Here is a 27,949-nt window from a genome sequence, read left to right as displayed (position 1 = left end):
TGTTCTCACCAACATGGAGGGACTGATGGAGAATGCAAAGCTCAAGCCAATGCCTTGACTGCAGTGAATCCTGAGGGCAGCGAGGAGGGTGCAGAGCAAGCTCGCTACCCTGGACTTCAAGAGAGCAGACCCTGGCATCTTCAGGGATCCGCCTGGTAGATTACCAGGGGATGAAGCCCTGGAGGGAATAGAGGCCCAAGAAAGCTTGTTAATATTCAAGGATAATCCCCTCAAAGCTCAGTACCAATACCTCCCAACAAAGAGAATGTCAGGGAAAAATGCCATGAGGCTTGCATGGGTGAACAAGGAGCTGCAGGACAAACTCAAGCACAAAAAGGAAGCCTACAGAAGGTGGAAGCAGGGGCAGGTAGCCTGGAAGGATTACAGAGGAATTGTCTGAGCAGCCATGGATCAAGTTAGGAAAGCTAAAGCCCTGATAGGATTAAATCTCTCCAGGGCAACAATAAAAGGTATGTTGGAGACAAAAGGAAGACGGGAGAATGTGGGACCTCTCCATAAGGAAACGGGAGACCTGGTTACCTGGAATGTGGAGAAGACTGAGGTACTCAATTACTTTTTTTAGCTCAGTCTTCACAGGAAAGTATTTAAGCCACACAAGGCAAAAGCAGGGACTGGGAAAATGACGAACTGCCCACTGTAGAAGAAGTTCAGGTTTGAGACCATCTAAGGAACCTGAAGGTGCACAAGTCCATGGGACCTGACGAGATGCATCCATGGATCGTGATTAGGTCCTGATGGATGAAGTTGCCAGGCCACTATCCATCAGAGAAACTGTGGAGGTCTGGTGAAGTTCCCACTGACTGGAAAGGAGGAAACACAATCCCCATTTTTAAAAAGGGAAAAAAGGAAGACCTGTAGGAGAACTACAGGCTGGTCAGTATAATGGAACAGATCCTCCTGGAAATGATGCTAAGGCACATGGAAAACAAGGAGATGATTGGTGAAGCCAGCATGGCTTCACTAAGGCCAAATTGTGCTTGACAAATTTGGTGGCCTTCTATGATGGGGTTCCAGAACTGGTGGATAAGGTAAGAACGGCAAGTGTCATCTATCTGGACTTGTGCAAAGTGCATGTGCACGCTGTCGTGCATGACATCCTTGTCTGTAAATTGGAGAGATGTATTTGACAGATGGACCACTCGGTGGATAAGGAACTGTCTGGATGGTCACACTCAGAGGGGGGTGGTCAGTGGCTCAGTGTCTGAATGGAGATCAGTGACGAGCGGCGTTCCTCAGGGTTCGGTGTTGGGAGTGTTTAACATCTTTGTCAGTGACAAGGATGGTGGGATTACATGCACCCTCAGCAAGTTTGCTGACGACAGCAAGTTGTATGATGCGGTCAACATGCTGGAGGGAAGAGATACCAACTAGAGGGACCTGGACAGGCTGGAGAGGGGGGCCACTGCCAGCCTCATGGAGTTCAACAAGGCCAAGTGCAAGGTTGACATGCCCCTGTCCTCCTCACGTTCTGTCTTCTTCATTTGCATTTGGGAGGACTTCTTCCTCCAGCTTCCATCTGCTTCCCTTAGAAGCTCCAGCTCACATCTTTGCTTCCTTTAATGTTTTTGAAAATATACTTTCTTATGAATTGTGTGTTGTTGTGAAAATATTTATACATGCTCACACACTTATTTGGTACGTGAGCCTTTTAGTACTTTCAGAGGCAGGTGAGAATAGTGGTATAAGCCCATGGTCAGTAAGTAATCATTGACAAAGGTATTTAAATTGGTCTTGGAGTCTAGCACTAGTTCAGTAATTCCACTTTGCTCAGGACGGGTATTTAGTGTGCGTGGGAACCGAGTAAGACAATAGTGCTCCAGTGAACATCTTGCTTACATTTCTGAGAGCTACCAACAAGATTTAAAAAAAGTCAAGCTGTGGAGTAAATTTTAGAGCAGAATTGGATAAAAGACACAGTTGTGACAACATTGCTCTGCTGAATATCCAGTGTTCTGCATATTATGAATACAGATATGAATCACAGATCTACTGTGAAATACAGCTCTTCAAGAAAGGGATTTCTCTCACAAGCTTCAGGTCTGCTGCTCTTCCAGGAATCCTTGCAGAGAAGGGCTAACGCATGAAACAGTAAGAGTGCTGATGTGTGGGTAAGATGGGCTGAAGCAGCCCGTCTCCCAGATAGAAAGAAGGTGTGTGAAGTACCTGTACTATTGCATTCATGCTAGCACTGCTGTCTGTCATGTTGGGTATGTTGTTCACCTCAGGCAGAATACAAAGTTGGGAAAACCTGGGAAGTAGTTCCTAGGCTGGAGAGAATGGGGAGACAGGAGGTGAGAATGTGCAAATTGCAGGACTTTTCCAGGTCTTGAGTCAAAACGTTGATCTCTGTTTCACACCTTGAATTTGAAAAGTAGCAAATGCAGTGAAGCATTTCCCCAAGAGAACGATCACAGGGTGAATCAGGAGATGTAAGTTTTTGAGTTGATATTTTCACAAGATGTGCTGTACTTTCCCAATAACAGCCCAATAGCTTTCATGGAAGTATTAAGAAAGGAGCAAAGATGAAAAATGCAGCTTCAGTTCTTTCAGACTTGCAAGTGAGTGCCTTGCTTTTGTACCTATTGCAGTTATTAAGGGAAGAACAAACTAAATTCTGAGATAAGACTGTTGAAGGCTTTGAATCTATTTAGACATTTTCTTATTTTTGAAAATAAATTCCTTATCGGTGATGTGAAATACATTCCTAATAGCCAGTTGGTTTCCCCCCCACCCCCCCACTTCTCCCCTATTGTTTCCTGACAGCATGCAGCAGATGGTAGTTTTTAACTGATGAATTGATGTTTCAGGTAGAAAGGCAAGATGGATCTTTGAAACTGATAATCTCATGAGACAGACTCCAAACTTTGTTTTCACAGTAGCAGACTTGGGTATTACCAGTTGGTGTGACTTCTGTAGGCAGGATTTTATGAAGAAAGGAGTATTTTATCTAAAGTGATGAACCTTGCTTTCAGAAATCTCTTGGAGCTTCAGCACTGCTATGGGGAAATAATACTGCAGTCCACCATTTCAATCCTGCTTTATTAATAATCATGTAGTTACTGGGAAAAAAGTTACTTTGCATATTCCAGCTTAAAAGTGCAGTGTCTGAAGTGTGTAGGCATACACTGTGTATGTGATGGCATAAGGAGACCTTGTTGCAGCCTTCCAGTGCCTGAAGGGGCTACAAGGAAGCAGGGGGGGACTTTTTACAAGGGCCTGTAGTGATAGGACAAGGGGTAATGGGTTTAAAATGAAAGTGGGGAGGTTTAGATTAGATATCAGGGAGAAATTCTTCACAGAGAGGGTGGTGAGGCACTGGAACAGGTTGCCCAGAGATGTTGTGGATGCCCCATCCCTGGATGTCTTCAAGGCCAAGCTGGATGTGGCTTTGAGCAACCTGGTCTAGTGGAAGGTGTCCCTGCCCATGGCAGGGGGGTTGGAACTAGATGATCTTTAGGGGCCCTTCCAACCCCAATGATTCTATGATTCTATGATTCTATGTCTGTGGTAGGGTCTTACAGCAGGATAGTTTAGGAAAAGCTTGTGCCTACCGTCTAGTCTCACTTGGAGGGAGCAGGACTGCAGTGCTGAAAGGATAATGGCAGTCTAAACAAATGGTAGGAAGGGTTGCATAGCTGTCGAGTAAACTGTATTTATTGTAATGTGTTGGGTGGAAGTGCAAAGTTCTTACACAGAATTTTGTGTACAGGGGTCAAGTTCCTGCCGAGGCAGAAGTGAACTACTTAGGGGTGGCCAAATCACTGGAAATGTATGGAGTTGATCTTCACCCTGTTTATGTAAGTATTGTTTGAATATTTTAAACTTACTAACAATGAGAAAAAACCCCATCTTATACTAATGTGGGGAAACACTGTACCTCAGAAATGCAAAGGGAGACATAGGTACGGACTGAGAGTATTCAGTCAATCACGTACAGAAGCCTAATAGTTTTTAGATGGAAGGCTGTGGTTGAATACACCTAGAAAAGACAGTCAGTTACACTCTGGAAAAAACAAATCAGATAAATAAGAAGTAATTAGTGCAATTGTCAGGATTGATGAGAGAGGGTTATAACCTTTGTCTTTGCCACAAGAATTTGCATGTTATTATTCCATAAAAAACCAGCAAGTTTGTCCTGAAACCTTTTCAATACCTTTACAAAAAATGAGGGTGGGATAGCAGCAGCATATCTGGCTTTTTTTAATATGAATTGTGAAGGTTCTGCTGAAGATCCAGAGCGTGTTTCCAGCTTTTCCTCTGCTGTATCGTGCAGCACTGCAAGTTGTCTATATTGCCTCAGCAAAACCGTCCACTTCTTTTGTAAAACAGCATGTATGTTGGGATTGGATCCAAGTCATCACCTGGAGGCTACGTGCTCCTGGTGGAAACATCATTCTATCTTGTTTGAATAATTGTGCTTGTGGCATTTTTTTGTGTGTGTGTAAAAGAAAATCAGAAGTTCAAATGGGGATTTGTAATGTAGATAGTTCACTGAGTTAGATGTCAGTGCTTTGTAAAATTACTTCAAAGAAAATAAAGAAATCAAGATACTAGCAGAAGATTAAGTATGTATTTCCTGCTTTTTGCCCACAATATGAAGGATTTTTTTAATGCACCCTGTGGCTTAATTGTATTCATACAATTCATCCCATGCTCTGTGTCCCTCCCACCCTAAGAAAGCTGGGAGATATATTGGAACAAGATTCAACATGATCCAACAAAATCGGGTTAAATCATCAGAGCCTGGAATTTTTTTTTCTCATAGCTTGCTTTTGCTGTGCAATGCAGTCCCTGCTTGGGTAATGAGGGGTGAGTTGTGATACAACCAAATCTAACCCATAAATGTTGTCATTTCTATGTGTATTGCAACAGCAACAGAAGACCTTATTTGAGACTGAAGCTGCACACATGACGAGATGTTGTTCTTTTCCTTGCTTTGTCATATTGAAAGTAAAGTTGCCTTTAGCAGTGAGCTGCCAGAGGAGCACAGGCAGAGCTCGGCAGGTGTGCTGGACCTTTCTCACATCAGTAGTCATGTAGAAGGACACTTTCTACAGTCCGTCCCTCTCTGAGTTTATACTTTTTGTGGTCTGTGCACTGCTGGTTTAGAGCTTGCGTGGCTCTTCCTTGTTGCCTCAAGTAGGCAGATGAATGAGCTTTTGCAGCTAACTTTCTTTTAAACTTATGCACCAAGGTTTGGACTCTTTCAAGTACAGGATGCATCTGATTTTGGTTACTGACTGTAAATTGGGGAGGTGGAAGCCTTCTGCCACTCCGCACTGGGTTTTCACCCTGTTCTTTCCTGGTGCCGTTTGGAGTTTGGATACTGGCCTCAAGAATAGTTTCCTTTGGAGGAGATGATGCAGGCAGCTGTCCTTGAATATTGCTACCCATTCTGAACTGTTTTAGGAGGGAGAAGGCAGCTGTGAGGTTATACTGTAGTGTAGAATAGGCCAGAAAATCACTGCTTATCTTCAGTGGAAAGTTAGAATGTCTGTTGCATTCACATCTCAAAGAATTTAGTTGCAGAGTTTTGGCTGTTTGCCGAATCGCTGAAAGTAATTCCTTTAAAAAGAAAAGTTATTTTTGTTTTATACCATGGCATGTGGAGTCTACCGTTCTTTCCCTCAGTGCTGTTCTTTCTTGCCTCCTTGCCTCTGTGCCTACAAGTTCTCGTACAGGAGTTTTTGTCAGTAGACCAGCTACTATTTTCCCACTTTCACAGAGTGAAGCAGTTATGTTAAAGTCAGTCACCATGCTGGCTTCCTCACTACACCTCACAGCTACAGTGATATAACTTGCAACTGTGTGAATGACATATATTTTTATTTTCTAGGGTGAAAATAAATCTGAATATTTTTTAGGATTAACACCCATAGGAGTTGTTGTCTACAAGAATAAAAAACAAGTAGGAAAATACTTCTGGTATGTATATTTTAAATGTGCAGTCTGTGATAAAACAGTAACAATGTTGTTGTATGGAAATGTATGATTTGTGATACCTATTTGAAAGGGTAACTATCAATTAAAAAAAAAATACTTGGAATTCCTAATATTTATCAGGATTATACAGATTTTTAATTCTTTGATAATCCAAGTATTAAAATAGTTCACCTTTACCATACTCATGCTGAAATGTTTAAATACTGCTAATTTATTGTACTAATTCTAGTACATACCTGAAAAAAAAAGATCTACTTGTGAATTCCTTTTTATCTTTGTATGTAAATATATACACCTTTATTACGCATGAAATTAATAGCTCATGAAGTCCTGTCTGTCTTTTTTCCAACATTACAGGCCTAGAATTACAAAAGTTCACTTCAAGGAAACGCAGTTTGAACTTAGAGTCCTTGGAAAAGATGTAAGTTTTTATTTAAGTCTGAAAGAAAAAAAAAAGGAATCCAAGGTCTAATGAAGTGGGAAATTTTCTGTGTCCATCAAAGTGTAATTTACTTTATTGAAATCTAGTTCAAGAAACCATCAAAGTGAAGTTACTTTTATTGATAGTTACTGCAAGAAAATTACCTTATCTTGAAGTGTACTGATGGTGCTTGCAGTTTTATTAAAGAATGAGGAGGAAGGAAGATTTTCTGTCCATGTTTTGCAGGCAAGGGTAGAGAACTTCAGCAGAACAGTACCAAAATTGGAATTTTATCACAAACCTTTATCATTTTGTATCATTCTCTGTAAATTAAAGGAGCCTACTTCTGCAATGCCTTGTTTATGGTGTTGCATAGTTCTTTTAAACTAGGCTAAATCTCCAGGGAAAGCTAAGATTAACCAGAATGTGAATGGAGAAAAACTCACAGAGCTGTTAGGCACAAGTTTGTACGCTGGAAACAGAAGCAGCCACATAACATACCTCGAAACCCGTTTGTCAGAGTTTAACTTCATTGTGCTGTTGGACCATTTGAGAAGAAACAGAGTTGGTTCCAGTGGAGCAAGGATAGCAGGTTGATAGCAAGAGAAGGAGTTTTAAGGTAGTCATTAGAAATACCACCTATGAAGCATGTGGGGCAGGGCGAGGAGGAGGAGGATGTTGAGGAAGCAGGGAAAATTATGAAGTGTAATAAACCAAATAGTTGCAGTCAGTCTGTGATTTTTGGTATCTGGTTGAGTTAGAAGTTTAGTTTGTTGAGTTATTTTTTTGAAAATACTTTTTAGGTCTCTTTGTAATATCAGGACTGAAAGTTGATACTTTTGAGGAAGTATTAAACTGCTGGCAATATTCCCCTTTACTGATTGTCTGCATATTTTCATGCATCTGGGTAGTGGTTATTAGTCTCATCTATGGTTTTTCCATGGGGCCATTTGGTATGTTCGATGAATTCTGGGAAATGTAAGTGTATCCTTGACGGGCGGTGTTGCTTCTATTGTGGACAGCATTTTTTGTGGCTCTGCAGATGTATGGGCAGGTTTTGCTTTTGTTACTCCCAGGTGACTTGTTTCTATTTGGTGTGGTGATCTATGGGAAGTTTATTTCTGATGGTGTGTTTGTTGAAACCGGAGAGTTGTTTGAAGGCTGGGGGAAGGTTGGGAAAACTTGGAGGGTGAATACCTGTTCGTGTGTAAACAAGTCTGAGTTTGACCTAGAGTGAACTGTATTGAGGCGATGCTGTAGTTCCTGTTTGATGCCAGACATGTACAGTTTTTGTCTGAACCATGTGGAATTGCAAAGGTTTAACATGCTGAGCAGAAAACCTGGGAGCTTTGGAAAACATGCTTAAGTTGAGACGGTAAATGTTGATGGCTGGTGAGCACTTACTGTTGTGATCATTAGGCAAACAGTTTTGACAGCACTTGGTAATTTCAGGTCTTGACAGGTACTTTTAGGAAATTGTTCAAGAGAACAGTAAGTACAAGGGTGTGTACCATCATTAAAATCTCCTTTGCAACTAATACTCATTTGAAGTGTTTCTACAGTGCTTCATATTCTAACAAGATCAGGAAAGGCCAAAATGGCCCAGAAAAATCTTCTTCTCCTTTTTTGAAAACATTTTGGTGGTGTTAACGTTGAACAAAATGATGCATTGGAATAAGTAAACAGTAGCCTTAGTCTCCAGATTAAAGCTGTCATAACAATTTATGCTGTTCTGCACCCAGAGGAAGGAAAGCTCATCAGTGTGTTTATATGACTGGATGTTCCAATACTCCTTGAATACTTAATTCAAAAATGTCTTTTATTCCTCTGGTTTTTGGAATAAATGATATCATTTTGTCCTTCCATGTGGGACATGAGTTTACAGTATATGATAGGAGAGTAAACATTCCGTTTTTACATCATACTGCCACCTGGGTTACCACTTTATGGCCCGGGGAATTAATGCTTTCCTTGTTTCAGATGTGGTATACCATGTCTGGAACATGTTATGCGTTTCCAGTTGGTTGGAGAGAACACCAGGAGGGATTCGGGAAGAGAAGAATCAGTGGCGAATTTCCGTTGTCTTAGGGCTTTATGACATACAGCGGAGGAGTTAACGTCATGTAATAAGAAGAGCAGATTATTTCTGAGTATACTGAGTGCTTTGTGTGAATCAGGTTTTCCGTATGGTAGTGAGAAGTCTGTGCAGGCTGGGTTTTGCTTCATGTTTCCACACACTAGCTTCCTTTATTCACACTGGCGGGCACCTTTTCGTGGGTACACCTGCTCATCAAGAGGAAGCTGTTGATGCTTTTAGGATCAATGAGGCGTTGCTCTCCCCCTGCCCAGGGTTACTTGCCTTAACTTCTTTGTTCTCCCTTTGAATAAATTTTTCTGAGATTTTCGAGGCTCCCTAAAACTGTGGGGTGCCTGTGTCAGCCGTATATATGGCTGCTGAGTTTGTTGTTTACATTGTTTCACATTTCATAAGCTTGATGGTTTACTGACCAGAAGATTACTCATGCTTACTGTACTATAATAAAGGTGTTTCACATTTCCTGTTTTATAGTGTAATCTCTTGTATTTCTTCATCTCTCTTCCATAAGAACATTTCCTGACTACTTAACTTCTTTCTGTTTTTCCTATTTTTCCTGTTGCTGTTGTGTGCAAGCATGACCATTGGTATTTTGGTTTTATCTTTAAGTATTTTGCTTGTATTACATGTATTCTCCCCAAGGGTATTGCTATTGCCCTTTCATTAACAAAATACTGCTCTTAATATTTGGCCTTCCCTGACTTACCCTGACATGTGAGACTAATGACCTGGACCAGCTGACAGAAACTCCTTTTCAGTGGTGTTAATCATTGAATCAGTATCTTATTGTCCTGGGAGTGGACTCATGCTGTGAAATCTGAGCTAGAAACAGAGGTTTTCTGTGAAACCTCTAAGCATCAGCATGGAATTAGGAACCTTCCCTTGCGAGGACTGACTCCCTGAACACGACAAAAAAGCACAGAGAATTTTTGAGAAGGAGAAATGTGTAATTTTGTAAAATGAGAAATGTGTATTTTTGTACAGTTCCTTTAAGAAAACCAAGAGGTCCCTCTGAAGCCGGTGTACAGTTCCTGGGAGCATAGATGTCTGTTGAGCAACCTTGCTGGAAACGATCCAGCAATACAGGTGGCTGCCAAAGCCACCCCCTGCCCAATGCACCAAAATGGAGCCTAATCGTAACGAGTGCACAGTATCGAAGGGGTGCACAGCACACCTCCTGTGCTTTCCTCATGTGAGGAACATGGATTGCTTCCTGGATTTTTCTCTCAGTGGAGGACATGAAACACACCAGAGAAAAACAGGCTTTGATAGATTGTGTAGGCTGTGAACGTGAACGTAGTAACGTGCAGGAGTGAGAGACGTGGAGGTGTTTTGCCTGTAGGTACCAAGTGCTTCTGTGCTGTTCCCCACAACCCCAAACTGTTTTCTGTAACAGCGCCCTTTACTTGGGCTGCACTGTGTCTGAACATGCAAGTGAATGATTTCACTCCTTCGCAGAGTTTATGCAAAGCTTCTATACTTGTCACTTTTCATGTTTCTCTTTCACCAAACCAGAAAGTGTTGAATGTGCAAAACACTCGCTTTCATTATTTTTTGTCGTAAGAGAGGATCATTTGGAAGTCTGAAACTTTTGTTTTGAGGGATTTTGAATTTTGCGTTCTTTTAAAGTCAGAAAAAACCGCCCCAAACACTGTATTTAAAAATTATTTACACATTTTCAAGACATGCCTTCCTCTGTAGTGTTGCTTAGTCAGATGAAGAGGCCCTGCTCAGCTGAATTCGTAAGGTGAAGTTGGTGAAGACTGTTTTCAGGAGCAATACCAACCACTGATGCATGCTGGAGCAACTTCAGGGCAATTACAAAGCACATAGTTCTCCCCATTTGGGTGGGTGAAACTTTTCTAAATACAAGTTCTTTTAAATAATCTCAAAACCCCCTGGAAATATTATTTGTAGGTTTTAATCTGCTTTTTGTAAGTGCTGGAAGCCTGAAGATTAATTACATTAATAAGGTGGTTCAGCTGTACCCCTTCTTGTCCTGTCACATGCTACATTCCATCATGAGTTACAAGTTCTAGGCAGGAACTTTTGATTTGATTTATACCTCTCATAGTTTCTTGGGAAGATTGAACAGGGTTTGATGAGATGTGCCTCCCATTCTGAAGTCCAGTTTAGCTTAGATTTCAATTCCAGACACACGTAGCATTTTTATCTGCATTATGGTTTAAGAGTTACAGATGACTGTATCCTTTACATTTGCACCCACTTAAGCCAGGGTGGAGGTAAGCAAGCACAACAGGGTTAATGCATCATACAGAATGGTTTTGGCTTGGTTTGGTTGGTTGGGGGTTTTCTTGGCTTTTTTTGCTTGCTGAGCCACCTTTGAAGGATTGTAAGATTGGTTCAAGGCTGGATAGCAAAATCTTCAGTAATGAACGTTTTTGAAGGAGAACTAGGATTACATTCCTGCATAAACCTCAGTTCATTGCCACTAAGGTGTTACGGTTAGCTTTTTTTATTTAACTTCTTCTTTAGTCTTTTTTTTAACTGGTTTAGTAACAAGGCTGAGATACGTTTGTTTGAATCTTGACACGCTTTATGCAAACTGGCACAGCATTATTTATTTTAATTCCTGACTTGTATAATGTTCTTAAAGATTGACTTTGTGTAACCAGTGATAATACATTGTCTGTTAATGAGCTACGACTGGTATGCATTATGTAAATACGTAAAGACAGAGTATTTCCTATTGGAGTTAACAACCGATAGTGTTCAGGTATGTGCCTAACCTGGCAAGAATAATGTGGGGAAGCAGTACCTTCAGACCTAGTGTTAATATTTCTGTTACATGTACATGCACGTGTATTACACGTACGTGCAGTGTGCTCTGTAATGGGGCAAGATCCCTCCTTATGCTGTATTCATAGTGTGACTGGGAAGAGTGGTGCACGCAGGGTTCCTACTGTGGCTTCAGGTTTGGATTTTTCTTCTTTGTTTTCTAAGCCTGGATTGGTGGGATACTATATGTGTCTGTCATAAATTATAGCAGCTAAAACCTCCTCTGGATCGTAGATTTTCAAAACGTGTTTGGTCTGTGGATGGGTGCAGCGCTCCATGGAATGGGTACAAGTCGACTGACAGTGGCCCTCTTACCTTTGCATTAACCCATGAACTTCATAAACCAGGGATCTTCTGGTTCCCAGAGGGAAGAACGGTGTCTTCTCTTGCAGGGGGACTTGAGCTTGGCCTGCTGGGGCACTAAGCTGGCTGGGTGCAAGGCAGGTCTGGGCTTGAAAGCTGCATAACGGGGCTGGCGTGGCAGGGCAAGCAGGGGGGCTGTTTGCAAAGGGCAGCGCGAGCACTCCTGAACTAGTGTGTCAGCTCTAGCAGTTCCAGAGGCATTTGTGGTTGGGTAGAGCGAGGACCAGCAAAGACCATTGGACTCGGTGATCTCAAAGGTCTTTTCCAACCTAGATGATTCTGTGACTCGGTAACCCCTGACTTGTCTCCTTTGAAGGCATTAGTAACATGCTTTCGGTTAAGTGAGGGGGCGGGTTATGGTGGAGCACTGTACCAATTTCCAGCTGTTCAGTGGAGATCTCAGAGGCCCTGCCAGGCCGGTCTTCTGGCTGATTTGAAAGGCAGCATAAAACGGATAAGGGCTGTGGCTACATGTTGGAGTGTACTTAAAAGCTTGTAGTGTAGTCTGGCTATATGCATCCCTTGTCCTAGTCTGTCTCCCCTCCCTTGGGTAAAAATGTTGGTGAGGCTATGGCAGTGTGAGCTTTAGCATGTTTTGGAGAATGCAGGACGAGCTTTTAAACTGTTTCAAAGGAGAGAGATTTTTTAGGTTTGTCCTCACATTTTTCTTTTTTTTCTTTTTTTTTTTTTTTGGTGTCTTGTTATTTTCAGTATTAGGAGAAGGTGGTCAAACAGCTCAACAACTAGGTAATGCTACAAGGGTTATGCCTGTCCTTTTGCAGCCTCTGTCCATGTCATCCTCCCCCTCCCTTGCCGGTGTGAGTCACAGACATAATCAAAAATCACTGTACAAAAATAAGTGGTTTTCTGCTTGTCTGGTGAGCACAGCTGGCTCCCTGGACACCAAAGCTGGCTCGAAGGAGAGGGGAGATCTTCAGAGTGTGCAGACCACCAGGAGTGCTCTGGCAGCAGTGAGCCTTCACGGTTTATACTGCCTCACCTTTAGTACACTGGGCACTCTGAAAGCAACAGGATGAGCAGCGGGGAATAGCTTGTGAGGCACCAAACAACACTGAATGACTTTGGAACTGTCATTTCCTATAAATCATTAGTAGAAGTACAATAGGTCTTTGTTTCTTTTGGTTCAGATAGAAAAAGAAGAAAAAAACCTCAGTTAACTCTCACTACCTGTAAGAAATTAAATTGTTCAAGGTGCTAAAAATGTTGCCTTTTATTGCAAACAAAAGTTCGTGGTGTTAAGCTTGCTTTACCCATACAAATCAATTTATTCCCTTTGGGGAGAAAGATTAAACCTGGAAGATACTACTGCCTTCAGTACTGCTTAATTTTTATATATGCATTTATGCGTTGTGAGGGTGATCACAGTACTCTTGCAAGCCTTAAATAGTCTGAAAAAGTAAATAGAGGAAGCTTTGGGCTTAGTTGCAGTAAGTTACTGAATCCTTTGGAAAAAAATTAAAAGTGGTAAAAGAATTATGAATTTTCTGCTCTGTGTTGGTGAAAGGCCTTGGAGGTGAATAATTTAGGCTTTCTTTCTCTCTCCTTAGTAAAATTTAACTGTGCTATTTGACTTACTGCAAGCATCCATTCTGTGGCCATAGCACTGAGACGTGTACTTTTCCTTCAGATTCCAATAAATAAACCTCAGTGTATTATCAGAAAGCTTGTGACCAACCCTGATATTTAGGCAGTTGTTTAATTTTCCAAATCTGGATTCCATAACCTGTTGATAAATTGGATTTATGGGGTTATGGTGTTTTTTCCCGAGTCCCTTTGATTGGCCAACCGTATCCTGGGCTGTATCCGGAGAGGTGTGACCAGCAGGTCGAGGGAGGTGATTCTGCCCCTGTACTCTGCTCTGGTGAGACCCCACCTGGAGTGCTGCGTCCAGCTGTGGAGCCCTCAATATCAGAAGGATATTGACCACTTGGAGCGAGTCCAGAGGAGGCCACGAAGATGATCAGAGGGCTGGAGCACCTCTCCTATGACGAAAGGCTGCGAGAACTGGGCTTGTTCAGCCTGGAGAAGAGGAGGCTCCCAGGAGACCTCATTGCAGCTTTCCAGTATCTGAAGGGGCTACAAGGGTGCTGGGAGAGGACTTTTTACAAGGGCCTGTAGTGATAGGACAAGGGGTAATGGGTGTAAATTGAAATCAGGGAGGTTTAGATTAGATATCAGGAAGAAATTCTTCACAGAGAGGGTAGTGAGGCACTGGAACAGGTTGCCCAGAGATGTTGTGAATGCCCCATCCCTGGAAGTGTTCAAGGCCAGGCTGGATGAGGCTTTGAGCAACCTGGTCTAGTAGAAGGTGTCCCTGCCCATGGCAGGGGGTTTGGAACTAGATGATCTTTAAGGTCCCTTCCAACCCTAACCATTCTATGATTCTATGATTCTATGATTCTATGTTTCAGCATGTAGTTAATCGTCATATTTTTTTTATTGCTAGCTGAGATGAGCTTTCTTCCACTCTAGGTAATAATACCTTCAAATGATGGGTCAGATCTTTCAATCATATGGCAGTGTAGGTATACTGTCCCTCTTTTGGTCACTTACTGATTTTCATGTGTTATGTGCCATTTGTTCTGTATATGGGAAAATACTAAAAACTAACCTAGAGAAAGAAGAAAAAGTGGATGAGTAGAACCTTTTCTGGGACAGGGATCTTCCCTGAATTCCAGTGGCATTTGAACTGGGTTACTAATAAGATACGGCAGAAATGCCTCATTTTAAAAAACGGTTGTTTAATAACAACCCAAAACACCCTTCGCTTCTCTCCGCCCATCCGCAAACTCTGAGATTATGTAACTAAATAACTTTAAGTGCAGCAGAGGATTCTTTGCCTGAAAGTAAATTTAGGAGTGGACAATGAAGGAGCAAGATCCTGCATATTGAGTCATTGAGCTCTTTCCTAACAGAAGTTGAATTGACTCATCATATTGCAGAAATTCTGCAACACCACAGGCTTCATCTGATACTATTCTTTAAAAGTGCATTGGTGACTACAGTTGTATGGGCCTAGATGAAATCTCATTGGATGACAGTCTGATCTAGAAATTGTAGTGTAAATTAAATCATAAAATCTGAAGCTATATTTCTGTTATGTGTAAAATAAGCAAATGAAATGTAGCAGTTGTCATGTCTTCTTTAAAACTTTAAAAATGTAAAAATGCAGTGTGGTCTTTCCATGGGTAGACTCTTGGTTCCGGTTGCCAGAGGAGCAAGAGCAGTATGGTTACTCTTGAAATGTTTAGTATAAATGGGTTTTTCTCCTTGACAATCTTCAAGATTCTCCAGGAAGCTTTTTTTTTTTCTTTTTTCACGATTTACTTGGATTTTCTTTTCTTTCTGTTGTAGAAGAGTTTTTAAGTTTCTGATTTTACTTTTTATAAATTAAACTTATTTTTGCTTCAGGTCAAATCCCTTGTGAATCCTGCAGAGGGATGAAGATCCCTATCAGGCCTGAAATGGAATTTTAAGGAACTGTAGGAATATATTTATGGGACTAATGTACTATGTAATGATTTTTTTTACTGTGCATAGCAATCTCACATAAATCCTAGTTTTCAGGATTCTCAGTGGCCGTATGTCTTACTGTACTCCTCCTTCTTGCTGTGGTGCCCTAGAGAGGAAAATGTGCCTTTGAGAGAAAACTAGAGGATGATTTTCATTCCTTGGATATTCCATGCGACTGTTACAGCCAGCCATTAAAGTAACTAAATTAATCCATGGGAGGAAATAAGCTCACATGTATGTCTCCAATTTGTTGTGGGGTTTTTTTGTTGTTGTTGGGTTTGTTTTGGTTTTGGCTCCCTCCCCCCATCAGGGAATGAAATTTCAATTATTCTACCCATGGGTGCCACATTCTGTCATTTTTACTGTTACTTGTTTCAGGGTGGAGGAAAGGCTGCTTGAGCAGGTAATTTGTGATGTTGTGAGGCCGCCTGACAGCTGTTAATAGAGATGTAATTGGTTTTCGTTGGAGGTGATATTTTGGATTCTAGAGAACATACTGGATTAGTTCGCAGTTTGCGGGGCGCTTGCAGGTCACCATACCTCATTAAATGAAGAGACCTGGCGCTGCAGAAGTACAGCTCACGCGCCGGCGTCCTTCTGCTAAAACCAGCTGTCGACAGCAGTCTGAATCATACCCCCTTTGTAATTCAGGTGTCGGGGAAGTGGTTTCAGGACTCATTTTTGTTACAGGCGGTGGTGTACCACGCTGAGGGCTCACACTGAAGTCAGTGGGACTGCTCGTTCTTTGTGCAAATCACAGGCCCAGAGCTGAGCGCTTAAGCTGAGTGACAGATACATGGAAGTGTGCTTGGTGTGAGCACAGTTGAATGTTTACTTTCCTGGAAACAGTGTGATGTGTCTGTTGCTTCTTCGTGTCTGTTGGAAGTATGTTATAGTTTGTATATGTCTTTAATTTCTCCCTGCCTTTTCCTCATGTCTACTCTACTGACTGCCAATGTCCAGTGATGAGGTTTTAAGCTTCGGATGTTCTTTTTCGTTGTGTTCCTTAAGAGATTTTAAGGTGGATTTTATGGCTTTTACCTTTGACCTTTTTCCTAATATTTTGAATTATTTTGAAGTTAGCTAATCTTTTTTTCTTTCCATTTTTGCTTTGGTTCTTCTCTACATGTATGTTTTGTGCATTTGCTCTGTTTTCTGCTCCATATTAGTTTACCACAAATCTTGAGTTTCTTTCACTCATTCTTGCCTTTTTGTATACTGTTAAACAGAGCCTTGGGAATATATTTTTGGTTGACATCTGAGGTGCAGTTTCAGAAAACATCAGCAAAATTCTATTTGAAAAAAAAAACCTTTGTGGTTTTTAATTAGGGAAAAAATCTGCTATCTGTGTGCTTTTTAATTATGAAAAATATCTGATAATTAGGAAAAAATGTGAACAAGAATGAATGAACAAAAGTAATATCCTTTCCCTTCTGGTTTTTTATATCTAAGGAATTTATTATTTAAATAATTATTTTCTGGCAATGAGAAACCTAAAAGAAAACCTTCTATATATGAAGAATTCTACAGAATTACAGAGCCTGCTTTTCTTCATACTGATATAATTTCTTATGTATATTGATATGAGATTGGTCAGTTCTTTTGTTTAGTAAATGAAGATTCACTTCCCTGGGAGAATCCTTTATAACAATATTGATGGGTTTGGTTTTGTTTTCAGTGCAACGAAACTTCCTTCTTTTTTGAAGCACGTAACAAGATCACATGCAAACATCTCTGGAAATGCTGTGTAGAACATCATACGTTTTTCAGGTGAGTGATGCAGAAGTTGTGGTTTCGTTGCCAACAGGAAGGAGACCACATTGAGTAAGAACCTTGTTATACCTACAGTGGTGTAACAAAGGCTTGCTGTCTGGAAACACATTTTTCCTCTTGCTTATAGAATGCTCCTAAAAGCTGATGCCTACCCTTGTGTTACAAGGATGTGAAACAGGAATTTTAAAAATGGGTAGTTTGGTGCTTTCTTTTGTCTTGGAAGTCTTTTTGAAACAGTATCTCAGGTTGCATAAAGTAGGCTTTAACAGAAGTATCCACAAATGTATGTCAGGATTTAAGCTGCCATATGAATTTTTACATATTTAAACATCGAAATTCAATGTAGCAGCATTGATCTGAGTGAGGCTGTTGGATTTCAGATATTATTATTTCCTACAGTGCACAGAAATTTTGTTTTTTGATAGAAAGACTTATTTAATTTCCATAATATTTTGTTTACTTACTGAGTTCCCAGTATTACACATCTCAAAACACTTCATTTTGCTGTTGCAAAAACAGTAACAGAAATGTGCAAGGGTGTCTTGTTAGGAGCCGGTCAATGTGATGCTTGGGGCTGGCTTTAGCAGTGCTGTAAATGAGTAAGTTCAAGGTCCCTACTGCAGTCTTACTACTGTGGCATGATGTTTTTGCCTGCCTCTGTGAAATATTAAGTGAAAAGTTGCCGTTGCCAGCAGTTTACAGCACACCCTGAAATAAAGAGGTGTGTAGTCAAAAGTGGAGGGCATACACATGAGGCTTTGTGGAACTCTCAACCCCAGGAGATTCTGCCTGGATGCAGGGATAAAGAACTGGCAAAAAAATTATTTTTCTGGAACCTAAAGTTTGTATTTCTCTCTTCTTGGGAAGGGGACTGTAATTGTGACTGTCTTTGTTACTGATGCTGTTGTTTTATTTTTCAAACTACATAGAGTGCCAGAGAATGAATCAAACTCTCTGTCTAGAAAATTCGGCAAGTTTGGATCCATAGGTTATAAACATCGGTACAGGTGAATATATTTAATTGTTTAAACTTCAGTTAATTCCCTCTTCTTTCCTTCTTTTCTCCTGTTTTCTTCCAATGAAAGAAAAACCCCACCCAGGCTATGACTCTGAGGAGCTCTGCTGACAAAGCATGAGTCAGGACCATTTTAACAGACTACTGTTGGAAGTCTGGCAGTTTTGGGACAAATGTAAATTACTTCTAATTCTCCAGATCCCCAGAGCTGGCTAGGGCCTGCTGTAGCCCGTGGTGTAAGTGAGAGCAGCCTTGGCAATGCTTTAAGTCAAATCTCCTCATAAGTTCTGAAATTATGTTCATGTCCTAAAGGGTTTTTCCTGGCGACTGGAGAGTACCAAAATGAGGAGGCATGTTGGCTGCTGCCTTTCTTCTGTGAATTAGCAAAGGGTTGGAGCAAAGAAGTGTATAAAGTCTGTAACTGTGATGCTGCTCTTTACAGCTGCAGTTCAGCTATGGCAAGGGCTCTCGACCCAAATGATTGTGTCTAACCCTGTAGTGGTTCTGCTGGTGCAGTGCTGTTGATTGAAGAGTGAAAGGAGAGCAGATCTGAAGAGAGATGGGGTTATCTTTTCTCACTGGAATAGCTGACAAAATTGGATAAGCATTGAAGGCTGCAAGCCTTGAAAGATGCAGTAAACTTGAGACTAAGGGTGTATAGGGAGCACTTAGTCTCAATTTTAGCCTGTATTAACCAAGCAGGTTAACCAAGCCTGTGACATAAAGGACAGTAAATAGTGATATACAGAGGAAGACATGTCAGGGAGAGTGGGTTTAAGATCCTCTAGCTGCTGTGCCACAAAGGACTAGCAGAATGTAAGATGTAGTTATGATTGCAAGATGTCAGAAACACAGTAGTTTTTACTGAGTTTTATTGAGACTTTATGTGTCTAAGTCAGTTAAAATGACAGGATCTTTGTCTAGTGAGTAAGACACTTGATTTGGCAATTGGCGGCCACTGTTTTAAATCCAGTTTTGTCACGTTGGCTGAGCGATTTTGAACCAAATAATTTATGGTCTGATTTTTAGAATTGTTTTAGAGTTGAGTATTCAGTGAACCTGAAAGGTAATGTGGAAAGCAGCAAATGCAAAACCACATCTGAAAGCCAGGCCCCTTTCTCGTTCCATTTTCATTTTCTCCACTGGTCACGTGGGGATAAAAATAGTTTTTCACCTTTTGCAGTTATTTAGAACCAGCTGGGTGAAAAGGCCCTATTTAGTATAATGGCAAATTCTAGAGTTTTTTCCCATGTCCTGCAAATATTCCAGGCTTGTTTATTTTTGCTTGCCTGTCTCTCTCTCTTTCCTGTCTGTATTTTCACCATCCTTCAAGGACTACATGGATAGTAATGAGTATGGCTGCCAATCATTAGTTAGGCAGTTCTTTATCACTACTTCTTAGGAAGTAATTTCTAAACCCAAGAAAACCATAAACCCCAATTCGTCTAGCAGCTCCTGGGTTGGAGTTAGTATCTGGGTGAGTACTAATAGCAGTGTGTACTAGCAGCTCTATTGCACTTGTCCTCAGTCACTCAGAATTCATAGACAACTGTCTGTTAGCCTTGGATGCAAGATCTTGCTTGTAAGGAAGGTGTTACTGATGGAGAGGTGACTGTGCCAGCTCTGAGACTGAGCTCATGTGGCTGAATCTGGACTGTCTCTGGACATGATCACTTGTGTGTTTCTGTCCCATCTTCTCCAACGTATTTTGTAATAATCCAGATTATTTGGTTTATCACATCATCTGGCATGATCCAGCTTCTCCTTGCTGTAGATAATAGGGGGATGACTGTACTGCCTTCTGGGTTTCTAGCTGGATCCTGAGCTGTACTACCCTATCTGTGAAAGTGGACAGGAGTTCAGTGGATTCCTCCCAGAGTACTGCAGATGAGAGTTTCCTCAGTTGGACCATTTCAGCGGATTGGAGCAGGGCACTGATGCTGGGGAGAATTACCAGGACCTTCCAATCAATTAAAAAAAAAAAAACAGTTAAACATGTTTGAGTCATTCCTGTTGATGGTGCATTTACGTTAATTTCCCCTTTTTTAATAAGTTTCACGGGTGATCTGTGATACGGCTTGCAACGTTGGGATGATGGTGATTACTGACAGCTATATTTATCAAGCTAGTTTTGTCTAGAAAACATTAAAGTATATATTTCCCTTCTAGTATGAAGTGTTACCTGTTTTGCTGCAGTGATTTTTGAGGACTCCCCCTAACCTGAGTGAATGTTCTAGTAAATGTGGGTTGTGACATCTAGTTGCACCGTGTTGTTAATGATAAATAGTGATAATCAGTTGATGATTGACATGTTAACTCTTTTATTGGAATTCAGAGCAGCAGTGACAGCATTTTGGTATGCTTCAAGAATCTTGTCTTTGCTTATCCATCAGCTTTGATTGTCTTCCCTCTTTGCCTTCGGTCCCTGTTGTAGCACCAAAAGCAGTGACAGTGTTGTGTATCTGCAGACATCATTAGCTCAGAGCAGAAACCACCATTTGACTGCATATGTTTAAAGACCACAATATTATCTTTCGAGTTCTTTTTTTTTTTTTTTTTTAACCTTCTAGGTACTTCTCATTAGGTGGCAGTTTCCAGGAAAGCAATTTCCTTGTCTTAAGATCAAATGCTTTGGTTAATACAAGGAGATGTCAGTGTGAGTGGAAGGTCTTATCCCCAGATTTTTCATTAAAACTGCTTCCGGAATTTGCACGACTGGCGTGGTTGCTGAAGTTAAAAATTGAGCAGAAGTGTTTTCTGGCTAACTTAGGAGCAAAAAAAATCAATTAAACTGAACATCAAAAAAATAGCATTACTGTGATGTAATGTTAGAATTAGTGGGTTTTTTTCCCCCTCTAATTCTTGTACAGATTTTGAGAAGATAAAAGTTCTGCAGTGTTGACTACTCCTGTGAGGCAGTTGGTGAAAATCCAATAAGTAACTAGTGGACTCTATTTGCATAATTAAGAAAATCTACATTTGTAATGCTTGTATAGTTGCTTGGCACTTACTAGTATGATACCTGTTCACTTCCAAGTCATCAAACTGCAGGTGTTTAAGCAACTGGGAGTTAGTAGTAACAGTCACTTCTCTTGAGTGGTAACTTTCCAGAAGCAAGCATGGAGTTTTGGGGAGGAATATTTAGCCTGTTTTACATTTTTGCTATGAATACTGTATTCATCTTAGTCACATGGAGAGGAATATTTAAATGAGCGTAATAGAATTTATTTAAACTTAATAACTTATTTAAATTGTGCAATGAAGAAGAGCCTTACTGTAAATGGGAATCAGGGCTTCTACTCAATTTATTATCATTTGGGCCCGTGTTAGTGAGAGTCCTTTTATTACAGTGTGCTTTGCATGGGATTTTCCATCATCTTCAGGCTGTCATTCCACATGGCAGAGAAGTAGCCCCTTATTGACTGAACTGAACAATGTTAAATATGTGTTTTCCTGAGATGAAAACTCACAAAAAGAATTCAGGAAGCAATCACATTACTTAAAGTTATATGATAGAATATTCAGGGTTACCAAAGGTCATTCTGTCTTAGCCTGTTCCTAATAAACCAGCATTTTGTTTTCGTTGCTTAGCTCCTCTTGAAAATGCCAAATATAGAAGAGGTTGGCACAATCTGTTGGTGATTCTGCGAGTGGTTGATTCAAAACAAAAGTCAGGGTAGTGCTACCCAGCAGGAGAACCAGAGCTGGGATAAGAAGTGAATAGCTAACAAAACATGCTGCCCAGACCCCATGCCTTTTTTGTCAGTCTAAAGATCCACTGGTTTTGATCATTTTTCAAAGTGTTTTCCTGTGATTTTGTTGGTTTTCAAGTGGCAGGACATCTTTGCAGATGACCAGAGACCCTTCCGTGCAGCTCCCGCGGCCTGACCAGTGCATTGAACGAAGTCGCAGCAAGACTTATCCCAAAAGAACACAACAGACAGGTAAGTCCTTTTCTGTTGGGCCTGTGAAGAGATGTCATCTTTGCTCTTTGATTCGTTTTGTTTTCAAGTGGAGACTGAGAACTGCTGCAGTGTCCTCAAGGGTCCCTCATAATGGATTTTCTCTTTTGCCTTCGGCCAGTATTTATAGCCAGCCTTAACTGGATATAAAAACTCCAGCTTTGTGGGTGAAAGTAGAAGAGACCGTGTAGATCAGACATGATTACAACCCTTGTTTGTGAGGTCTAATGTGAAGTATGAAGGGAAAGTTTGACAACAGGCAGTGAGAACTTTTTTTTTTTCCTCAGGAGCCCAGTCCCTTTCTAAAGAATTTTATACCCCTGTGTCTTGGTTGGTATCCCGTTATTCCAGTACCTTAGCCCAAAATGTTTCTCTTGTACATTCTTTTCCCATTTCTAGGGCAGTATCCCTTTATTTTGATACTAAGTGGAACAGAAGTTAGTGTCATGCCCTCTGCAATTCTAATGGTTCAGATGTGTGAGCTGGAAATCTGTTCTGCATGCTGAAGATGTCAGGGGAAGCTGGAAGTTTTTACAGGTGTTAGAGGAAACGTGTAAGATTAACCAAGGATCACAGGAGTCATGCCCAGAATAATGGATGTTTCCTGAAGTTTAGTAATGGAGACAAAAAGCTTTTCTAATGTCAAGCTCCAGTTCTACATGTGATCATGCATGTACGCTTAACTTCATCTGTGACAGCAATTAACACAGATTTCAATCAAACCGTGCATGGACTTAAGTATATATGTATGTATATTAGCAGATTAAGGAAAAAAAACTTTAAAGTCTGGCCTTTAAAATGTAAGCAAGATTTCTCTCCATCATGTGTTAGTGCAACAACATAAACTCTTGAGAGTTACCATTTTTAAAAAGAGACCTGGTGTATACACCTGGCAACCTCCCATGTTTATTCTGGATGCTGTGTTTTGACTCAGAAACAAAGCTGTTGTGTTCTGCTTTTTAACTGTAGTGGCTCTTGAAGTGTAGTGTAATTAAGGTATTGCCCTTGGAAAATACAGGCAGTTTACATTTTATTTTATTTCATTTCATTTTATTTTACTTTATTTTATTTTATTTTATGTTATTTTATGTCATTTTATTTTATTTTATGTAAGAAAAAAAGGATTGATTTGCTTTCTGACTGTGATAACTTTTTGTTGTGTCTGGAGTTGTAAATGAGTGTCTAAGAGGACAAGAACCTGTTCACCCTTGAACCTAGTGACTTAGACTTTTGTTCAGCTGGACTGTCCCATTCTTAGGGTGGTAGTTCAAGATGAACAGCGTTTCCCACTTCATTACTTCCCGATTCAGTTGCACAGAAAATAGTGTGGTTGTCCAGAGGTAAACTTGTCAGCTGAGACTCAGCCCTTAGTTGGAAGTCATGGTTGGCTTAGCGAAAGCAGTGGAAGTCAGTCTATGTTGCTGCAAGGGTGTGTGTTGTGATTGTTGATTTCCTGCCCCCCCCCGTCTCTTTGACTGGAATTGTGAGGAAAACTGAAACCTTCCCATGGCCTGTTCTGCTAATGTATCTGGATGTAAACTTCTCTGGATAACACGTGTTTGTTGTTTTGGTGGATTTAAATATTTTGTTTTACTTTAAAATAAAAAGGCTTCTCTTTCACCATCTTACTGATACGAATTTGTATAATCTGTGTCACCCATCTGGGCTGTTTTGCTTTTAATTCAACTTAATTGATATCCAAGTGTTCCAAATGTGCCATCATTTTCCACTAGGGTAGGTGTGTTACCTCAAACAATTAAGTTAAATGAATTTGTTTCATTTCCCACTTAATCTGGACTAAAGATTCACATTATTACACCATACTAGAAACACAAAACAAGATGCCTTGTTCAACATTGTAAAAAGGGCGATGTTAGTTTGCTTGTATTATGAATTTTTTTAAGGTGGTTTCTGCCAAATGCCACTTCAGTTAGGAGCTAGATGGACGTGGCTTATAATCAGATTTTTGGGATGAAAGTCAGACTTCCAATTATTCTCCCAAAACTGAAAACCCAGTAACAATTTACAAATAGTTCTTACGCAGTGACTTCCTTCCACCTTCTCAGAGTTCAGCATCTTTCCTCAGCTGCCTCTTCACTTTTTTACCCTTTCTTAAGATTGCGAAGTTACATGTATGAAAGGCTTCCTTTCTGCAGCCCCTTCCTTTCTGCAGCCCCCTCCTTTCTGCAGCCCCTTCAATTAGCCATTCTGGTTTTGTTCTGTGTTTTTATCTGTTGGTGCCAATAACAGGACCACAATGGTGGTTTTGGGGCGATTAGATGGACCGGTAGCTACAAATGCATGGGTGTAGTGTGTGCAGTCAGCAGCTTTGCCTCCATCGTAGAGGCGTGTGTGAGGTGCTAGAGTCTCTAACCTCTGCCATCTCATTAAAATGTTCTCCCTTGTCCCTGCTTTTTGTATACATGTTCTGGTGTTATAAGCAGTTACATAATATGTGTTTTTATTTTCTTTTTCTGTCACCTGAAGGTAGAGATCAGCTATGTTTTGCAGAGCTGAGTGACTAATAATGTTTCTTTGTCTCATTGGTCCATTAAAGTATGCTTTAATGGTCATTAGGTGCAGCCACTTGGTGAACTCTGGGTTAAGAGTTGGAGTATGTGCCGAGACGATGATAGAAAATACGTTTATGTTTTCATGAAAAATATTTGAGCTTTAAGAGAGGGCTCGAAGGAGATGATACTGTGAACAGAGAAATTAGCTTTTTTGTACTAAAGCCACTGCCACTGACTTATTCACAGTGGACACAGTTTGGCTTTAGCATGGCAAATTATTTTCCTAGCATCCAGATTACAGTGGTTAAAAATGCAGTAATCTCCCTTTTGTCACCTGCTGACTATGCTTCATGTCTCAGTTGTTCTAGGGTTACAGGAAAAATCAGACCAGGAAACTTCAGTGGCTGTGCATTCCATGTTTTTATGTCAGTGCTATTTGGATTTCTTGTGTATGTTTAGGTTGGCGTTCAAGATGGTATTCAGCTGGAGAAGGGTTTTTTGGTTTGTTCTGTAAAGTCCTGTATGTGAGATATGCGTAACTTGTTTTGTTCACTTAGTGTCCCTGTTTCATTTCAGCTGAGAGAGAATTACTACTGCATTTTGCTCTGGTTGGAAATCACAAACATAGAACAAGATCTCTCATTCTGTTACCCTTTTAGGGCAAGGCTGATAATGTTCAGCTTTTGCAATGGTGTGTAGGATGGAACCTTTCCTTATTCTTTTGGCTGAATGGCGCACGTGAAAAGCTCCTTGGGAATGTCCTCTCTGGACAAATATTGATGTGACCAGACCTGTTGCTGTGCATCTAAGTTTATTCAGAGGTAGAAAAAACATTGCTTAGGGTTTGTTGTTGTTCAGTAGTCAAGGACTTGATTTGTCCCTGCCTTGCACACTGAGTAGTTGTGTAAACTAGTGTGCAGTAAGTGCTTCCATTCTGATTTAAAAGCCAGGTGGAGAATTGGGAGTGCATATTTACAGAACTGTCTCTATTATCACAATTCCTAAGCAATCACAGGCAGCCACAGTCCCTGCCCCAACCATCTTAAATATTACCATGGGCACCTATCATCACCCTGCTTTGCTGTCCTGGGTCATGGTAGCTAGAACTGTTGGTCTGATGCATTCAAAGTCATGAACCTTTCCCCAGAAAGTTGTGAGATTGGGTTGGAGATTTGGTTGGATTTTAGAAGATGAATCTTGGGGTAATTTTATCTGTTTACTTATTTATTTACTTTGAGCTTTGCACTTTGAAGTTGATTTTAATTCTGAGGTTTGTAAAGGAGTGCATGTGACCTCGTCTACCTTCCATGAACCCTTGAGGCTACAGGTTTGGAAACTAGTTTCAAAAATAGACATTATCGCAGAGTAGGCTACGCTAGTGTAGACATATGGAAGTCCATTCATTTTTGCAGGCTGTTAGTAACACACAGTGCAAAGCATGAGCTCTTACTGCATGTTTTCCTTTTGATGACAGTATCTTCTGCTCTCATTAACAGATTTAAATACAAACACTACTTCCAGATAATGCCAGTGACATGACTTTGGTTGATAAGAAACAGGCATGACAAGCTAGCTAGCTTGTCAGGCTCCTGATGTTTTGGACATTTAAGTTTTTAAAAATATTCTATTTAAATTGAATGCACTAATCAGCATCAAGATGGCTTTAAAAGAGAAGCAAAGTCTATGCATTCATCTTACTGGAAAAGGTCAGTGGAGTGAATGAGTGAATGCTGACACTAAGTTAATCTGACAAAAGGTAGACAACCCGGAAAACCTGCTACAAGTGAGATGTTCAAGATTTCTGTCTATCTAAGGTATTTTTGAGAGGCCTATTACCTTGGCATGCAAGAAACAGTGATACAGGTAAGTTACCACAATGGGGTTAGTGTTTGGACAGTTTTTCCTGGAGTCTGTGCTTTTATATTCAGGATACAGCGGTGTATGTTGGTACAACAGTTTTTCTGGTTTGTAAAAGATGCTTGAGGTGGAACATACTGAAAGCCAACAATTACAGTTTCTCTTAAGTGTGGACAGAAAGCTCATAACTAAGCTGGCTATTTGTACAAAAGAATGGTACAGTAAGAGCTTTTTTTAAAATAGCGAAGCAAAGGTTCTTCTTGCGGGCTGCAGTGGAGTCAAACATGGCTGATAGGAGGCCTTGCCTCAGTAGAAACCTGTTCTGTGTTTCTGTGTAGATTCTCTCTGTGTTAGTCACTGGTATGTTGTCTTTTCTTTGGTCTTCCTAAAATACTGGAGTGGTAAGCAGAGAACTCAATAGTGAGAAGGAATTGCTTATTTCTTAAGGATTGGATAGTACTGGCTGCTCCAAATGCCATGATGCCCCATGTAGTGGAAAGTGTCCTTGCAGAGGGGTTGGAACTCTTTAAGGTCCCTTCCAACCCAAACCATTCTGTGATTCTGTGTAGGCTCTGCAGCACCAGCCTTTGTTCCAGGCGCTGAAGGGGTTGCAAAGGCATCTCCGAATTTCTGCAGTGGGGTGGACTGACGGTGCATCTCATAACCCCCATCGCCTGGCACCCGGAGGCGACTGGGTGTCAGCAGAATGGTAAGGCTTTTGCCGAACATAGCAAAAGATGGGTTCTGGAGGTGGCTGTTAGTTTTTTGAAGCATGTGACCCGTAGCTCTTTTCTAGTGGTTCTTTCATAGATATGTCATGTTTTGGAGCATGAGTTCTTACTGTACCATCAACTTAGGAGCACTCTGAGGGGCTTAATTGGAAGCAACCTCACTTACAAAGTAATATGTAACATACTGAAATGCAGTAATATGCTGAAATTATTTCCTTGGGAAAAGTCATATATTTGCTGATTTCAATACTTCCGTGGGCCAGATTATTATAGTGGGTTATTTTATCTTATGTATCTGATGGCCTAGGAAAGGCAAGCTGAATGTATCTTCATGCAAAAAAAAATACAGTCAGAAGCCCTGAGATATCCTTGTAGTTTAACACTTTAGCCAACTCATTTTCGTTTCACTGCCAGTACCTTCCTTACAGGTGGGAAGTTTCTGCTTCCTGTTCTTACGTGCTGTCATCTTTATTTATTTGTGATTTTTGATGGTAGGCATCCTTCTCTTTTTAGATGTCAGAGTAAAAATTCTTGCAGCAGTCTTTTATGGCCTTAATGAAGATTGGTGATTCTTCTTCTGATTGTTTTCTCATCCACATTATTTTAAAGTTTTTCTTTCAATAATTCTGTCTTTTTACTAAGCAGGTCATAGTGGCAGTGTACCTATGCTTCGTTCTTGAAAACAGAAAATACTGTATGGGCAGACGTGCAGTGCTTCAGCGAGTCTGGAGAGTTGGTTGTAGAGGATTTTTTCAGAATGTCAAAACTTTCCTTTCTGTCTGTGAATCTGTGCCCATTCTGCATTTCCTTCTCCAGAATATTCCACATTCTTCCTAGTGCTTATGCTTGCATAAACAAGAAGTGCCTTGAAGGAGCAAATGTTGTGCAAGACGGGACCCTGTCTGCTCCTCTCTACCAGGCA

At 40.7% G+C, this 27,949-nt stretch overlaps 1 protein-coding gene across 1 annotated transcript in view; it reads left to right on the top strand.

The window, feature by feature from the left end:
* Window positions 1-406: 406 nt before the first annotated feature.
* The window catches only part of EPB41L4A (erythrocyte membrane protein band 4.1 like 4A), a gene marked incomplete at its 3' end in the record, with an annotated part of 41,968 nt that continues 14,425 nt past the window's right edge, over window positions 407-27,949 (top strand). Inside the window, exons 1-7 of the mRNA XM_010157345.1 lie at window positions 407-562; window positions 3,699-3,818; window positions 5,858-5,946; window positions 6,322-6,385; window positions 16,855-16,946; window positions 17,879-17,956; window positions 21,796-21,908. Of these exons, the coding sequence (XP_010155647.1) occupies window positions 407-562; window positions 3,699-3,818; window positions 5,858-5,946; window positions 6,322-6,385; window positions 16,855-16,946; window positions 17,879-17,956; window positions 21,796-21,908 (712 nt within the window). The remainder of the gene's footprint in view (window positions 563-3,698; window positions 3,819-5,857; window positions 5,947-6,321; window positions 6,386-16,854; window positions 16,947-17,878; window positions 17,957-21,795; window positions 21,909-27,949) is intronic.

Source organism: Eurypyga helias, unplaced genomic scaffold (assembly GCF_000690775.1).
Source record: "Eurypyga helias isolate BGI_N326 unplaced genomic scaffold, ASM69077v1 scaffold48228, whole genome shotgun sequence".
NCBI lineage: Eukaryota > Metazoa > Chordata > Aves > Eurypygiformes > Eurypygidae > Eurypyga > Eurypyga helias.
The sequence above is the reverse complement of the archived record's forward strand: the minus strand, read 5'-3'. Positions and strand labels throughout refer to the sequence as shown.